This window comes from Morone saxatilis, unplaced genomic scaffold (genome assembly GCF_004916995.1).
Source record: "Morone saxatilis isolate NCDOM2014 unplaced genomic scaffold, NCSU_SB_2.0 Contig5, whole genome shotgun sequence".
NCBI lineage: Eukaryota > Metazoa > Chordata > Actinopteri > Moronidae > Morone > Morone saxatilis.
Window position 1 is genome coordinate 21284344 of NW_023340095.1, and position 18274 is coordinate 21302617.

General features: G+C 42.6%; 1 protein-coding gene across 1 annotated transcript; it reads left to right on the top strand.

Annotated features, from left to right (window-relative positions):
- The first annotated feature begins 1980 nt into the window (after positions 1-1980).
- Positions 1981-15180, top strand: lonrf2 (LON peptidase N-terminal domain and ring finger 2). Its single transcript, XM_035677308.1, has 12 exons — positions 1981-3673; positions 6833-6951; positions 7885-8007; positions 8429-8584; positions 8778-9003; positions 9662-9761; positions 9951-10065; positions 10503-10624; positions 11027-11213; positions 11310-11444; positions 11813-11962; positions 12615-15180. Exons 1-12 carry the CDS (start codon positions 2929-2931, stop codon positions 12771-12773), a joined length of 2337 nt encoding a protein of 778 aa, XP_035533201.1. The 5' UTR covers positions 1981-2928; the 3' UTR covers positions 12774-15180.
- Positions 15181-18274: the final 3094 nt, after the last annotated feature.

The following is an 18274-nucleotide window of genomic DNA, read 5'->3' on the forward strand; positions in this document are numbered from 1 at the left end:
ATAGTTTTAGCTTTATTTACCTGTATGTTTTTAGATATATGTCTCTGCCTCCCTTCAGATACAATGAGGAAGAATGGAATTCAGTTTCAACATTGAAAAATCCCACCTAAAAAAAATGAACAACAGCAGCATTGTTTCCAGACAGAGTGGTTGCTCTGGATAATCCGTAGACCTTCCTGTTAACAGTTACCATTAAAACGACATTATGCTAGATAAATAGTTTCTATGAAAAGAGTGAGGTCTGTATATTATTAAAGTAAGCTGGACACTGTTTATTGAAAGAGATGTTTGCATTATCGTATGCATTACGTCATACCACTTCTGTTAAGCAGGGAAATATGTTTTTTTTTTTGTGATTTGGGTAAAGCAACCCTTTAGAGATGACTACTCCCTCTGGTCTTGTGCAAAGGTCATTGAAGGTCTTAATTGATTGGTGATCACATTTTGATGTCTGTAAAGGCATGACAGCAATTCAAATGGTGTGCTAATTTTCTGTCTTCTGAGTTGTGCTGAAGAGCTTTCAGTCGTTAACTTGTTGTGCACACAGAGTAAAAGAAATGTGTTCAGCAGAGTTGAGGTTTCTAATGTATTAAGATCAGAGTGAGAGGAGGAATTTAAAGGGAATTATAACTTTTGATTTGAGTCTTTTCAAAAGTTGTTTATAGACTCAACTTGTCTACATTTTAATAATAGTTGTTAAATGGAGCTTTATCCTCAGTTGTGAAGTTGGGACATTGTATTGAACACATATTCATGTTTCAATTCTGATATGGTCCCAGTTCACACTTCGCCTGCCATTTGTACTGTTCCCCAGTTCCATAATGTAACAATCTATATTGATTCTATAAAGTAAAAACTTTGCATAAGATTTTGGCATTTCATATACAAGACGTGATTCACCATTTTGCACTGAGATTAAATAAGGCATGCTCAGAAGTCCTCCAAACTGCAATTTGGACACAGTCAAAAAAAAGAGTAAAATGTGTAAACTTAAAGACAAACCAAAGAGAAAATACGTTTTTCCAAAGTTTAAATACTTTCGTTTTTTGGATCTGTGAGTAGCTCCTCTTTACATAGTCCTTGCCTTGTAGTGTCCAAAAAAACAACCCACTCAAAAACAAAGCAATATGCTGCATTTAGGATAGTGACATCTTAGTTACTACTAACTGGTCGGACACAGGTCTTGGGACTAAACCACCTCATTTTGGAGGGTGGATTTATAGGTCCGGAGGCCCTAAGCAATTAATATAAGACATTAAGAATGCCATTGATTAAGTAATCGTCTTTGGTTTTTCCATGTTTTTCCATGGTCACATTGTACACTCAGGGTTAATAGATAGTAGTAAGAATAGGTACAAATTGTCTTCAGGGGCCCCATGCAGCAAGTCAACGGTTACGTCCGGTCATGAGCGCAGAATCAGCCCGGCCTCCAGTTTCTCTGAAATCATCCAACTTTGTGGGTTGGGTCCTGTGGAGATCTCCATCCCTGAAATGGGTCACAGCTACAGTATTTGAATGCCATCACAAACTTTGAGATCTGTTCAAAAGGCTGCTTTTTCTGTTGTTTTTTTTTGGCTCCAAATGATGAGTCTGATCCCTGTGTTCCACATTTATTCAACAACTGCAAAACCAGACGTCAAACACTGCTTATATAAAGCATTACATAAAACAATGAATCAATCCCACAGCGCCACAACTGCGAGTTAACCAAAGACAGAGTGATAATTAAAGTCAAACAAAACACGATCGTCACTACTGTTTCACCTGAAGGCATCTTATTGTGATACCACGTGTGAAACCTCGATTAAAACAATAACTATGAGCTTGTTTTGATCTTCACAGACAGCCATTCATTCTGCTGTCTGAGAGGTTATACAATATCACTGCGTTATATAAGTGAGCCACATAACCGACCAATAGGAGCCCGCCTCGTGCGTCACGTGACGCCCTGCGCTCGCTTCGCTGAACTGTTTATGAAATCCGAAGAAGAGCTACCTCTAGCTGCTGGAGCTAGCTGGCTAGCGACCAAGATGGAGTATCCGAGTAGCTGCTTTATTTTTATCGGGAGGGGTTCTCGTTTTTTAGGTACGACACCCGGGTTCGTTAATATTCGGGCTTTGGGACATGTGGGTGAAAGAGTTCGTTTGTGGACGGGGCAGTAGCTCGCTGAACCCGCTGTAACGTTAGCTAGCTCCCGGGCTCTCTTACATAAACACTGCCCCTCAGCTGCGGTTCACTTGAGCAAAGACGGACTTATGGCTCCGGAGCTGAGACATATCAAATGTATCCTCGACTTCCACGTACTGTAAACTATTTTAAAACCTAAACTTGGCCTGTGTTGGGTTTATAGTGTGTCTTTAGGACGAGTTGGTGCGACAACGGCAGACCAAATGGAAATTAAGCTTCTTACTTGCTAAGCATGGAGGACTTTACCCACCGGCTCTCGACCAAACATAAAGATACTGTAGAGTTGTTTTCGTGTTGTGATGTTATCTGGAAAGTTTCCATTTGTAGCAGAAAGACGTTATCAGACCGCCTCCTCGCTGTAAAGGGGGCGAGAGAGGGCTGACCAGCGGGACGCTTTGTAAATAACACCGACCTGCTACCTCCAGGAAGCTACAGCCGCTGTTTGCGGGGAAACCACGTCTCTTGCTGGCGTTTGTGCGACTTCGACGCGGATCGGCAGCGTCCTGTTTTATTGGGGTTGAGGTCGTATGACTTGGAATGAGTCCTAACCTACTTCCAATGGCCAGCAGTGAGAGTCGGGCACACTCGCAGGTTTGGTTTGACAGCAAGAGGTTAAATGATAGTTATCCTAATTTTCAGAGATGATTTGTAACCAGCGTGGGGAGTTAGGTCTGCTTTTGCCAGACTACCAGTGAACCCTTCCGCCGTCTAAGTGTCTGCTTTTTCATTCGGAAGAAGAAGATGGAGACGGGAGTGAGGTCTCACCAGGGCGAGCTGTTCGTCCACCCGCTCTCCAACCCTGGAGCTGCGGGCATCTGCCCCGAAATGCTGGAGGTGGCAGAGGAGGCCAGCCGGGCTGGGGACTTTAACCTGGCCGCGGAGATCTACAGCTCCCAGCTCGCAGACCTCCAGCAGCCGGACAGGGGCTTGTGCCTCAGGAAGGCCGACTCTTTGGCCCGGGCCGGGCGGATATCTGAGGCGCTGGACTCGTACTGCATAGCGGCCAGTCTGGGTAAACTGCGCCCGGAGGAGCTTCCCCTCCTGGTGGAAACCATCGCCCGGACTCTCCGTGATAAAGAGCTGGGCATCCCCGGGACTTTAAACGGGCACGGTAAAAGCAGTGGCGGGGAAGATGGGATTGAAAGTGATGGGGAGTGTGGAGAGGACGAAGCACTGGACTTGTTCTCCTGTCGCCTCTGCAAGTGTCTGCTCCATGAGCCCACGACCGTGGAGTGCGGGCACACTTTCTGCAAACGCTGCTTAGAGGACGACTCTGTCAAAGACTGTATACAATGCAAACAGAAGTTGAACAAAAAAGACGGACTGCCGCACGGCCGGAGATTAAACGTTGTTCTCAGCGGCCTGCTGGATAAACTGTTCGCAACTGAGAGTAAAGCGAGGAGATTGTGGATCGAAGGAGAGGTTCTGTGGAAAACTCAGAGCCTCAGTGATGCCTTGGAGAAGTACAGCGCTGCAGTGGATCTAGGTAAGAAAGCACAGCCTTCACACATGCAACAAAAGTATTTAATGTAACCCTTTCTGCGTTAAACGTGACAATGTTTGTATCAAAACTAGTGTTTTGAACAGGTGACCTACTTTTATCAGTCTAGCTACCCGGTGTCACCGGTAGTGGCGCCATTCCTACCGATCTAGACCTCATTACCTAAGCAGCACACATACTGATACTCTGCTTGCCAGTGGAACATGTATAACGTGTTACCTACTGCTGCAAACTAGTGTTTTCACTGAGCAGCTATAGGGAAGGGATGTATGTGGAGCTCTCAAGCCCACACATGTTAGATTTATTTGCACAATATTGCAAGAATACATTCCTTAGTAGTGACTGACTGAGGGTGGACTGAAGCATTAGCCCCTCCTCTTACTGGTGGTGTTTCATAAGCTGGCACTTTATGATGTGTTGGATAACATTCAGGGAAATGTAAGGAGTTCTAAACTCTAACTCTAAAGTGTTGCTATCCAACGTCAACGTAACTCTTAAAGGAGAGGAATATTAAAGAGAAACGTTAGGACACTTTTTTCTGAACCCGCTGAGCCAGAATACAGAGTGTCCTGTTCTGTTGGCACATTACATGGAGTCAGTGTGTTTCATTAATTGTGGGCAAGGGCAGGTCTCATGTTGCACAGATTGAATCCTCTCACAAAGTTGGACCAGCTCTTGCCACCTCTGGCCTACATAGTGACAGAAATGAATTCCCTGTGGTCTTTGAATAGATTAATGCACAACAACACGGCGTTGACACCGCTGGCTGTCTGAGGTGTTCACACTCCTCTTGGTTGAGGAAATTGATCAACTGGAGATGAACGTGTCAATCAAAAGAAATGCAGCGCAGTCTCTTTCTGTCATTGTGAGTGTTCAAATGGCACTTTTCCAGATATTTCTCTCCCTAGACCAATATTGATTTGTGCCTTCTGTCTTGTGAAGGACTCTGGGTGACAGGAGGACAGAGTGCCTTCACAGCTCTGTCACTGCCAGTCAGTGTTTTCCCAACAAATGCAGCAGGAGGCCTTCTGGTGTCCGTGATGCAGGATGAGTGTAATGGGCTCAGCACACGTACAGCTGTTATCCAACCTGCGCCTTGTAGGCAAATGTTTTTCCTCTTGGCGGCGGCCTGTGCTACATGTAGTGTGCGCTGCATTGACACAGTGTTTGTGTAAGAGCGCAGAACGGACAGGTGCATTATTGGTTACTGAAGGAGAGATCGCAGTCTGTTTTTGCAAAGTAACACAAGGCAAAGCCACAGCTTAAGTTTTTGTTAATAGTTTAAGTTTATTTAAGGAGGTAACAACATTACAGGATAACAGTAATTCAGTGAATGAAGAACTACAAAAAATGCTGTGCTCAGGAAGGAGAAAACTGAGCACAGCACAGTGAAAAGCAATAAGATAAGCAGGCTACCTCTTTTGTGCCTGCTCTTTCCTGATCGCTCACATTTTCTTTCTCTCTTCATGCCTAATATTTTCGTGTCTAACTTTGGTGAGAGGCTATGAGGGTGTAGGTCATCCACCGTCTGTAGTAAAGCACCTGCTTGAGGAACTGCGTTCCCCTTTCTGTCATAGTTGACACAATGCAATGATCACAAATCCTTCCTGTAAATGATAATTAGGGTTCAAACCCTCCAACTGACTTGAAATGGGATGCACCAGTCCAACTCAAAGTGCATCACAATGAATCCTCTTGGACCATAAAAGTCCACCATGATGGATTTTACTTTATTTTTTTAATTTGGACTTCATTTCAATGAGAACATTGGTGGAAAAGCATGGCTGCCATCAATCAAAGTATCTTCCATCGCTGCAGAAATTGTGTGATTGGGTTCAGTCCAAACTGAAGTGACTTCTGTCAGCTTTTCTGAAGCCTCGTGAAGCTTTAACTTTGGCACAAAAAGGTTTGAACCATGAACCTGCTGGTGGCTACATTTCCTACCAAGCTTGTTGTCGCTTCAGTGAGACGGCTGTCCCTACCCTACATCATCAGACTTCCCATCACTCCAGGGACAGAGCTGAACAATGCCCGCCTGTTAGGATTTGCTCAGCTTTTTGAGTGCACACAAACAGTGCTGGTGTAATTTTACCTTGTGGCCCATGAAAAGCTAAAACCCAGGGAATACATTTCCCACTCTTAACCACTGACTGTTTTGCGCCATCTCTGAGCTCATAGACATCCATTGTTGTTAAAAAATGCACTAAAAAGAGGTTCTATAGTTACAGTGCCACCTTGATCAAAGTAATCCAGCAGTTTTTAGGAATACATTATGTATTAGATTACTGTATTATAAGAAAAGATATAGCTCTAGGCACACCCATATGTTGTTTAAGCCTTGGTGAATAACATATCCCCACACAAAAACAAATGTTAGTACAGATTCACTAGAAAGTTTTCAAACATGGTCTTTTTCTGCGTCTGATGTTGCTCATAAAACATAAAAAATCAACAGGGAAAATCAGATGAAGACTTTGCTGGACTATATGGATGGAAGCTCCTATTCTCCAGTCACAATGTTTCCCGTTTGTGTTCTTGCAGTGTCACATAAAGGCTGTTAGGAGTCAGATTATAGCACAATATGTTGGAGCCGTGTAAATATTGTCTGTTGATGCTGCTGTTGGTGTCTCAGCTGACTCAGCTTAGTCGGCCTCTTCGCCTTCTGTTCAGTTTTTGGGAAGATGAGAGAGCCGGCCTTCGGAAAACGGTTCCTCAGATATCTTGCCAAAAGGTTTCAGAATCCAAAGTTCCACTCACAAACGGCCAAAGACCCTGGTCGAAATAATGCTGTCATCAGACTGGAACGTCTTGGTTGTTAAGAAAGTAAAGAACGATCGCAGTCGGGGGGGAAAAAGTGTCAAAAGTCCAAATTGGGTACATAAAATACTTGTTATACAATAAATGTCATTTGTGGAAAAACTATTTAATGATGTGGCAATAAATTGACTGGTAATTGTCCTCTGACACCACGTATTATCACCACATAAGTTACATAGCATTCTCACACATCAAATAGGTCACATGTTACATTGTTGCCCTACTTCTACCAGACCTAGAAAAAGCTGTCCATCCCCTGGAGGCCTGTCCACTGACCTCATGCTCTGTGTGTGTGTGTGTGTGTCTGTTTTTCCCTGCGGTGTACAGTGCCCTCTTCAGGCAGACTGCTGTGTCAGCGGGCTGAGTTGCACATGGAGATGAGGAACTTCAGTCAGGCAGTGCAGGACGCCAACAGCCTCTGTAGGATGAAACCGCTCTGGACAAAGGTGAGACACATGTTTGAAATGGACCTGCAGGGCCAGGTTATTATACGTCTGTGTTAAAACAAAGAAACCTATATCTACTATAGAATGTCAGGTGTTATATAATCTATCTAATTAAGAGGCCTTTTTTATGTTCATAGGCACCAGAGAGTTGTTCTATTCCCTGACAATACTATCCACTGTGGGTTACAGTACACAGAATATACTTCCACTAACAGAAACATTAACAGGAAAATGGAAAAAACTGTTCATTATGGTGCAGATCAGCATGGATCTTAATAAAGAACAAATAACAATTTCATTTTTGTCATATTTTTGCATTAGGCTTTTTCATTCAATAGATATAAGACATATTATAGAAGAAGAAAAAGCAAACAAGTTGGATACTAGTGAAGAGAGACAGAATGTGATTTTATTCTAAACTAAAATATCTTCTATTTGAAAATGACCCCCAGTCAATGAGTGAGGTTACAAGTTTCTTATGTTTTGATCCACTTTAACTATAATTTTGAGGACTTGCTTGTTGCATTCCAAGTCAAAATGTTTCACAATGAAAATTCAAAGAACCTACAACTTGTAGGTGGAGTACATAGACATATCATGTAGCACGTAGAGCTCCGCGCAAATCATATCTAATAGTTCGGACTGAAACGATAATCCAACGATGGCAGCAGCTCTTCACAAATGATTGTGTGTTTAAACGTTTAGAATTTATGTCACTTGGAGGAAAACTAGTTATATGTGAATGTTTTTTGTTCAGGTGTTCAGAGCAGTCATGCCTATAAGTGGAAAACAAATGATGTCTTCCGACTTACTGCACATTTCAAAATATCTTGATAAATGATGGACATTAGGTTTATAAGAAAACAACAGGTGGCAACATGAGATGTTTATGTTTTGTTTATGTATTAATCAAACAATTTTTCTGTCTTTCAGGCTCACTGTCTGAAAGCCACGGCGCTGAGTAAAGCAGGCCGGAATGACGAGGCCTTGCAGGAATACTTCATGTGTTTGGCGCTAAAGCCTGACTGGACCAAAGTAAAACTGGAGGCTCAGAAGGTAAGAGAAGCTTTTTAAATTACAAAATGCTTCTGACCTCTCTTTTTAATGAAATGTCTAACTTGCCTATAAAACCCTTTTAATAAATATGGTTATTGAAAAAAGCCTCTACCAAAACCCCAGTATTTCCTACAATGACCTAATGCAACCACAGTTATTAAAGGCACAGATACCTGTATAATTGCTTTGTCATAAAGTATATATTGTTATATCGCCCGACCAAAGTTTTCTTAAGTTTTGTTGCAAAATGCTAAAACCTTCATACAACAGATCCACACAATGAGGTGTGAGTGTCACTTCATCAATGTCCGTACAAGGAGAAGAAGATGTCGCTCTTGATTTTAAGCACTGGGGGGAAAAACAAATGACCTATGTGTATTGTGAACATTAATCAAGTTCTTTGTTTTGTTTTATCCTGCAGGTCCTTAGCGAGCTGTTCTCCTCTGTGTTTGAGAACCAGGACCTTCCAACGCCGCTGCACCCACTGCAGGGGGGGTTGACCACCCGCCTCATCAAACCCCCAGCCTTGCTCAGGTCCCTGAGGCCACTCACACAGAGGCCTGGCTCCTCCTCACAGGTTAGTGCGCACAGACAAACACAAAGACATAAATACGTTGTTCCTCACAGTCCATATTTCCAGCACAGTTGGCAGTATGTTTGGACATCTTGAATGAAGGTGCAAAGCGTGGCTGTCAAACTGATCATCCCTCCATAATCGTCCTGCTAACTAATCTCTGTCTGCCTGTCTGTGTGTGTGTGTGTGTGTCCAGGACTCAGAGTTCAGTGTGACTAAAAGCGCTCCAGTAGATGACTCGTCCTCCAGACTGTCTGCTCCGTGTCCCAGTAAATCAGACCCCGCTGCAGCGGAGGACAACACTAAGAGCCTTGCTGGCGTTCTGGCTGCTCTGCCCGCACCCCCTGGTGGCATCAAGAGGAAACACAGCGGAGATGGACCCTCAGCAATCTTCAACCCTCCCTCCAAACTGCTCAGACCTGGTAGGAGAATCTGTGATTCATTGCAAAATAAGTTATCCACTATTGACACAGTTGGTATAAGTTCTAAATAATTCACTCTCGGTGTCACTGATTGGATGTCGATTTCACTTTAAGTCTGGGACCACCTGTTGGTTTTCTGATAATAATGAATCAGTGATCAAATTCTTAAATTGACTGATAGGTTGTTTTATTTATCAACTCATTCATTGCTCTACCCCCCTTAGTAAAAGAAGTCATTGTATTGTACACTGCAATTGGACCAAAATCAGTGTACACATTAGTGGGAAATATCTGCATTTGAGGTAGAAAATGAACAAGCAAACCAAGAAGGTAATAAAAGTAAGAATCTAGTTGAATTTAACTATTTAACTAAGATTTGTATCATTTTTACTTCTTCAACAAGAAATCAATTATGACAAAGTAAGACTGCGGCAACGTAACACTATTGTTTTTAGAAAGCAAAGCAAAAAAAAGGGAGGGGGGGGGGACAAGTAGTACAAGTACTGGTAGTTCCATTATTCACTGTGTAATAAGTATGTGTGTAATGGAGATGTCCTGATCCCGTGTTTGGCTCAGACAATCCAACGCTGCTTCTAATGCTACTAAATAACCTGAGCATACAGAAACCCGTCTCCTGATGTTGTGATGTTTTGTACAGATGAGGCGAGCAGCCTTCAGACGGCTACAGTGTGTGGAGGGAGGGTGGTTCCTGCTGAGCTGCTGGACAGTGGAGACATGGAGTGTTCACTCTGCATGAGGTGACTGCACATAGTCCACCGTCACACACACACACACACACACACACACACAAACTGCATGCATATTTGTATGTGAATGCAACTGTTTTATCAGCACATGTATCTGCGTGCGATACATGCAGCCCGGCAGTATTAGCGCGTGCAGCATGTTGGAGTCTGACTGTGGGCTTTTTGCTGTTTGTCCTCCAGATTGTTCTATGAGCCGGTGGCCACTCCCTGTGGTCACACCTTCTGCCTCAAATGTCTGGAGCGCTGCCTGGACCACAACTCCAACTGCCCTCTGTGCAAGGAAAATCTGTCTGAGGTACACACACATTTGATGTAGTCAAATATGCAAATACAATGTTATTATCTTTTCAATAAAGGGCCAAAACCCTATTTTGACCTCAGTGTTGTGAGTGTTGTTTAGTTTGTAGTAGTACAGACACAATTTATTGTTTAATTAGTAGATTGACTGAAAATGAATCAACTTTAGTTTTTCTAATGTATTGATTGTTATTTATCCCTCAATACCAACTTTCTGGTCCCAGACTCTCAAATGTGAGATTTCGCTGTTCTCAGTTTTATATTACTGTAAAATCTAAAGTCTACAGGGTTTGGACTGTTTCAGTGGGTATTTTAAAGGTCAGAGCATTAAAAGATTCTTGAAGAAACCAGACAGATTAAATGATAATAACAGTTGTTGTTTGTAGCCCTAGCATGTATTAAATAGCATCCTTATGGTCTTTGTTGTCATTGCAGTATCTGGCCACCAGGGGCTACAACAAGACCCTGCTGATGGAAGAAGTGCTGCAGCGTTACCTAGGAGACGAGCTGGCTGAGAGAAAGAAAATCCACGAAGAGGAAATGAAGGAGCTGTCCAAGTCAGTTTCACACACTTGCATTATTTATTTATTACAAAACACTAGTCACAGGATCAAAAATGAATATTAATAACATTTGTTTAAATCCCTGTACAACCTGTACAGACAAATGTCTCAGCTAATGTGGAGTAGGAAGTGCTAATGTCTTAAATCAGACTGTTACAGGTCTTGTTTTTCAGCCTGCAGTTAGACTGTCTTGTATTGTCTCACATTTATAATGGTGAAAATATGTCATTGAAAATACCTTGAATGAAATCAGTTCAGCAGTGCGTTGTTTACTATATTAAGTATGACTCCTTCCATTTGACAATGAATTCTGCCAGTTCCAGATAGAATTAAGCATTAAAAGTGTTTCCCGTTATTACCACAGTCTCAACAAAATCTTTACTGTGTCTCTTGTAGCCTGAACCAGGAAGTACCCATCTTTGTGTGCACCATGGCCTTCCCCACCATCCCCTGCCCACTGCATGTGTTCGAGCCGCGCTACCGCCTCATGATCCGCCGCTCCATGGAGACGGGCACTAAGCAGTTTGGCATGTGCATAGCCGATGAGCTCAAAGGATTTGCCGACTACGGCTGCATGCTGCAGGTGAGTGTGTGCATCTAGAGCTGGTAGAGGATGTCTTTTGTTTGCTTGTTTTCCTCTGGCACATTTCCTTATCTCACAAAACAATCTGTCTTTCAGGTGCGGGATGTGAAGTTTTTTCCTGACGGTCGTTCAGTGGTCGACACCATTGGTGTGTCGCGGTTTAAGGTCCTCACCCATGGCCAAAGAGACGGCTACAACACCGCCAAGATAGAGTACCTGGAAGACAAGAAGGTGGGTGTGCTGTCTGTTAGAGCTCCTCATTCCAAACACTTTACATCACGCTGCTGTCAAGCAAATATCACACAAAGTCGAGCTCAGGTTTTTGCCCTTAGCCCTGTGACAGATCAACAGCAAAGGGAAAAAATCATGAGTCATGAGTTCCCTTCTCTGTGCCACTGGCAAATTCAGTCTTTCCACAGGGAAAAAACCTCTTTCTGCACCAATAAACTCATAGGTTTGCTAATGTAATGAATATGTGCTTAAATTACTCTCTTTTCAGTCAGGTAGAAAGGGTTTTGAAATAGGAAATGACTCAGCCTCTGCCATCTTTCCTCTGCTCAGTGGTTTTTAATGAAAAACAAAAATCTATGTCCAATCAGGTGGAGGCGGAGGAGCTGGTGGAGCTTCTGAAGCTGCACGACTCTGTGTACGAGCAGGCCAACAGCTGGTTCACCTCCCTGAAAGACAACATGAAGAGCCAGATCCTCAGTCACTTCGGACACCTTCCCCGCAAAGACCCCGACCCACAGGTAGGCAAATGTCTGCGTAGCGTAGTTTCACTGCTTTTACCACAAAAATAGAAATACATGATGAAACAAGATGCTTCCAGTTTAGTTTAATTAAGGATAAATGTGTGCAACCACATAACTGATGTTTCCTGTCTTTTATGAGAGGCAGGATTTTTAGAAAATAAGACAAGACAAGAAATATGAATATAAACACCATATGCTTAAAAACCTACGAGGAACATTCTGTGTCCAGCCATGGTCCTCGCATTAAAGCTGAATTCCTTGGCCTAACCGGCATATATTTTTTTCCTAGAGCAGTAAGGGGAAGTAGAACGATAACCGTTTCCACTCTCCACTCAAGCCCTTTCTCAGCTGCTCCATGATTTCTGTTTTCTGCTCACACTTAGAGAACCAACTCTAGGTAGCAAATGCAGTGAAGGTATTGACATACAGAGTCAGTGGGAAGACACAAACAGACAGATTCATTCCGCAGCTGCCACCAGTTTAGTTGTCACACAGGAATTCCATTAAATGCTTGGACATGAATTCCCCCCTGTAGGACAACAAATTGAATTGATTGAAGTCTCTATTACAGTACACACGACCTTTCTAAACCCCTGTGAGCAGTGACAGCTGTTCTAACTCTACTGTGTATATCCGTTCTCTCCTGCAGGCCAGTCCCAGTGGTCCGGCCTGGTGCTGGTGGCTGCTCGCTGTCCTTCCATTGGAGAATCGAGCCCAGCTCACCATCCTGGCCATGACCTCCCTCAAGGACCGCCTCATTGCCATCCGCAGGGTCCTCATCTTCGTTACACGCAAGAGGCCGCGGTGATTGCCCAGCCGCTCGGGGCGGACACACCAGAACCGCTCGGACTTCTATGCAGTTCAGCCATTCATTCATTCATTTGTTTGGTCATTCATTTGGTCACTCATTGACCTTTTCATCGACTCATGTATACATGTGTTCAATCATCCTTTTACTTGCCCACTCTTACATCAGTTCATTCTCTCAGAAGCTCATGAGCTCCTTCCTGTGTCATGCAGCCTGTCTGAGCACATGCGTCAGGTCTGCTGAGAGCGTCAGGTGGGCCGGGATGCTGGCGTGACGGTAATCCTGGTTTCTCGTCTGTCTGTCCGTGTGCCAGCCACCCACCTCCACCTGCATCTTGGATAAATGAAGCTACAACACATCTCTGAACGAGTGACCTCTCACCTGCTGTTCTCTCTTGAGGCAGAGGTAAAAGCAGTCAGGCCAGCTGTTTCACTTCCGTTTAGGCCACCTCTGGGTAATTAGCCTGACACTCTGTTATGAAGGAACAAAAAAAAAAACTTGTTATCGCAAGAGCAGTGTGAGCAAGAGGAATGAATCTTTTCCTACATATACTAAGCAGTATTTTCACATAAGCTAAAACGAAAGTTGGCCCCTCGCATCCACAACTGTGAGTTGTACAAGTACAGTCAAAATAAAAACTCACTCACTGAAATATGAAGCAAACACAGAAACGACACACCAAAGTGAATGTACTGGTCTGGCTGTAGTATGTGGATGTGTTTCTCCCTTCTGCATTTACAGAATCCGCTCCGCGAGTTGCGCACTCAGCAGCTGCTTCACCCTGAATCTTACTGACTGAGCCAAAATTCATGTGCAGAAACCTGGAGCTTTCTATCTGTTGCCTCACCCGGCGGTGGGCCCGTACCTCAGACTGTCAGATAGAAAGTAATGGGCGCCATGAGAGTCACTGCATTGAGATAGGATTGTGATTATGCTAACACTAATAAAATCACAGACTACAATGTGTGAGAACAAGTTCTACTCTACAAAAACATGCTCCACTCGTCATGAAAGAAGATTTCAGTTCAAATCTAAGTCGGGCAATCGCACAAGTTCTAGTTGCATTTTGGAAAAATGCAGATACAAATGCATCCTCCCAGACACAGCTGATCTGGAACTGTATGTCCTATTGTAGCATATCTCTGGGACTTGATACAGACGTAGTAATTGGGGTTGATTGTGTGTTTTCTTTTAGGTTTTTTTGTTCTTGTTTCACTCTCTCTGCTATGCCCTTAAGTGTATGTGTATGGTGAAATTTTAAGTTGGGTGATTTTTATGTATATCAATGTAACTTGGAGGCCTTTGTATGATTTATTTAAGGAACATTTTACCCTCTCTCTCTCTCTGTTTCTCAGTACATTTACATGCACTCTAATGCAAATGCAGTGCTTTAAGTTGTCCCTATTGTTTAATTTTCTAAACAAACAATCTATATTTATAGTCAGCGTTTCTCAATAAAACACATTGTGTGTGTCCTTGAGGCCTGACTTTTTGAATAGTTTTATTAGCAAACAGATTTTTGTATATTTTTGAACTGTTTCGTCTTTCCTCCCTGTCTTTACTGGCACAATGCCGTGTCTCTTGGCGCTTATTGTCACCAAAAAGCTCCATAGCTCTACTTGTAAAGATAAAAATCCACATGGTGCTTAAAAGAAGATGATGTTGCACAATAATAACCCAAATCTTCCTGACAGTTGAATTCAAGGTCCCATGTGGAATTTAATGACCACTAGTAGCGCTGTAGAGCAATGGTTTCACGAGTGGGTCCCTGTCTTGTTTGTATCCCGTGCAAGAGCGTGCAGGTGACCCAATACGGGTTGTTTTAACAAAAGAGACGTAGCAATGTGCCAGCAAATTGCAGGGAAGAAGATGACTAGCTGATGTGAAAATGTGTGTAAACAATGGAGGTTTCAAAATATTCAAAACATAGGCTTTTGCACTGTTTGTAGTTAGTTTTCAATTTGTTCTGCTGAGAAACACTGAATGCAAACCTACCTGCTTTTCATTTACAATAAAACTCAACAGCGTGTGTTAAAAGAAAGGAAGAATGAATGGTGAAGGTGTCGATGGCTTAAACTGAGCTCTGCAAGATATCAAATGTCAAGTATTTCCAAGCCCAGAGTAAGTCCAAAGAGTGAAGAGCAGTCTCAGACAAATTATGCTTAGCTTTAAGCTGGTCGAGCTGTTTTTTCATAGGACAGCCATGGTTGTAACTGCATTCTTATAGTGCATGTAATTGCACTTTCTCTGTATAATTCTGTCCTTCCAAATGTTTGACTCCACTGCAGTTACTTGCTCCCTGTACAGGGGCGGGGTTCACAACATGCTGCATTTCCCTGGTATATTTGTAAAGGGAGATCTTATACCTATTTTTTATTGCAAATAAAGAAAAACATTCAGTCCTGTCTCTACCTGTTGTTTTGTATCATAGCTGTTTCATTTTTGTTCATTTACTGAGAGATCTGACTGTCATACTCACAACTATATATTAAGTGGACCCTACTATGAAGCACTTCTAGAGATTTTTCATGAAACCAAGTTAATGATAGTTTAACATGCTGCTCATCAGTATTTTGTTCATTCTGATCATCCTCCACAATTTGGAAGGTGATACAGTCAGATGAAAGTGCGACTTGCTCAAGGGCACAGATCTGTAAGTCTTATAGTCATTACTGTACATGGAGCTCACTGTATTAAAAATAGGACTTTGATCCAAAGGAAGTTATTTCTGTTATTTCCTGCCTTTCACTGGGTGAAGTGTAGGACAGAAAGCTTACCACACTGGTCCATGAAATAAACACCACCCACATTTTTTCCAATAAGACTAAAATATCTTATTTTGTAAATCCTGGTGAAGTCACATGACTGGATGGCTGATGATGATTGGATGGTGCATAAAGAAATTAGAAATATACTCATATACCACTGTGATGAAGGCCAGATGGTCGAGAACATTAGGACAATAAGTATCAGCACAGCGTTGGGTCACTTGGGAGAGACTGTACGTTCTCCATATATTCAGCGGATATTATATATATATCTTATGTTAATGGAAGCTTAACATATTCCGATCAGACACATCAATGTGACATCTGATTCCTCAGAGAGAGACACATATGGACTACATGAATAGATTCCCGAACTTAGTTTGAAACTAGGGAGGCCTTGAGATATCTGACCTGAGCTGAGCTCTTCAGGCTTGACCTGAACTGTCTGCACCAACCCCATTACCACTATGCTTCAAAAACACATCAGTGAGCAGGGAGGAAAAAACACTGAGCAGGTGATGAGATGCTCCCTTTTATACTTGGAGACGAGGCTGCAGTCTTGGCTGGCGTCTGAATCAGCCACTGTAGTCCAGACAATAAGCATCTTCTTGTCTTTTCTCCTCTCAGGCTCTGCCACTGAAGGCGTTTTATATAGTCTGCACAGTGAGACTGTTGCTGGGCAAAGTGAATTTGGGATGTTTCTTTTTTTAACATTTCTTCCTCTATCCCTGTTCGGCCGTGGGACGCAGTAGCGACTGCAGGGCACAGGGGGGCAGTGTTTGTTAGTGAAATAGCAGGTGAGACGAATTGCAGGGGCATTGAGTTCATACAGGGTTCTTACTGGGAGGAGAGAGAGAAGACGGACAAAACAGAAAGGCAGACACCCCAGATAGCAAATTCTGCTCCCGATTAGATTCCGAGAATGACAATTTAAACGTTCTTGGGGGACAAAATGTCCTCCAACAACAACATTAACAAATTCATGTATAACATCAGACATGTTTTGACACCACTTGATGTTACATAAAGTACATTATGTAAACTGAGCTCTGGTAAACATCCTCTCCTGACAGTATTGTCACTAGAACGCTCTGCCATTATCTACAACAAGTGAAATTCAGTGAGAATGTTTACACCTGAGTGAACACTGAAGGATCTTTTCTATTGTATTGTTGCATTCAAACTATCTTGTAGAATATGCAGAACTTGAATTAACTTTATGAAAGGAGACGAAGTGGTGGCTCACAGGGTTGCTGTGATAAACCTTAAACTGATGAATTCTTGTGAATGGTATGGCCATAAGAGCTGGTTGAATTCTCTGAAGGCATATGAAAGATCAATGACAGAAGGAACAGAGGACCATCCGTCTGTCTGTCCACACTTTGATGCAGAGCAAGATGTCTTAACAACCTCAGGCCAGATTACCTTGAAATTCCGTGTGGATGTTCATGGTTCCCAGCTAAGGAGAAGGACTGTGGTAACTGTGCTGCCCTTTGTCTTTCACCATTGTATGATCCAATTTTGGTTCATGTCAAGCTGCCTTGAAAGGTAATGCCTGGATTGGTCAGGGCCAACAGAGGAGGAGGAATGCTATTTTCTCTGACAAACATCAATAACATCTCTTTTCACTTCTACACAAGAAATACCAGCATCTAAAGAGCAGACTGTCGTTAAAGTTACTGAGCACATTTATCCGCTTCAGACAGTGCCATCCTCAGGATAAAAGGACAACATTTCAAGAGAGAGATTGCCATGCCATTTGCTGAACCCATTGATGGTATAACCTGGCAAGGCAGCTGGACTCGTGAGATTATAAAAGAACACGAGAGAAGCTATCCTGCAAGGAGTACAGTGGTACCAAACCAATCAGCACCCATTCGAGGAAGTACTGGCAGGTACGTAGTTGTGAGACAATGAAAAGACATTGTTCGTTAAACAACAATGCCGACTCCCATAGAGGTCAGTGTAGATGCTACTAGCATCAGTTATATCTAACCTGAGTATTTCAAATAAAGCCACTGAGGACTTTTCTCGATGGAAATTTTTTTTTGTTTGAGTTTGACTACGTTATATGTGGTTTGTTGATCTGATTGGGACTCAGTTGGCCCATCCTGGACGGTAATTTCACAGATGGTGGGACAGATATTTTGTCCAATATTTAAAAGTGCCAGTTTCCAAAGATGGTTCTGTTTAACCCTTTAGATTTGAATGCACCATAGCACCATCCTAAGGACAAATTTAGCATTTTTAGGCCTGCAATCAACGGGCATCAAAAACCAGAAAAACTGCTGATGTCCTATTTGTTCCCATTGATTCTTTGTATTATCCAGTATGATCACCATCGCACAGAAATCATAAATCATATGATTTGTTTGTCCATTTGAAAAGATAAAAAGTACATGGATCCCATAAGTATATGTTTTCTCTCTGTTTTGATCATTGCTTGGGGCTTTGTTTACTGTATAGCTACATATTTGCATCATTATATATTTATTTACTCTACTTTCATTAGAGTATTAGTACTAACCCTAACCCTAACCCTAAATAACTACATGGCTACATAACAAGAGGCTCCTGAGGTAGAACTGGTTCATCTTAATCCTGGTTTTAATATTGAGTGTGATGTGGTGACAGACCAATTGTTCCAGCTTCACTAAATACCTCCCTGACATCCTGACATTGCTCTTACTCACCTTCTTCTTTTTGCTGGGACGTACACACACACACACACAC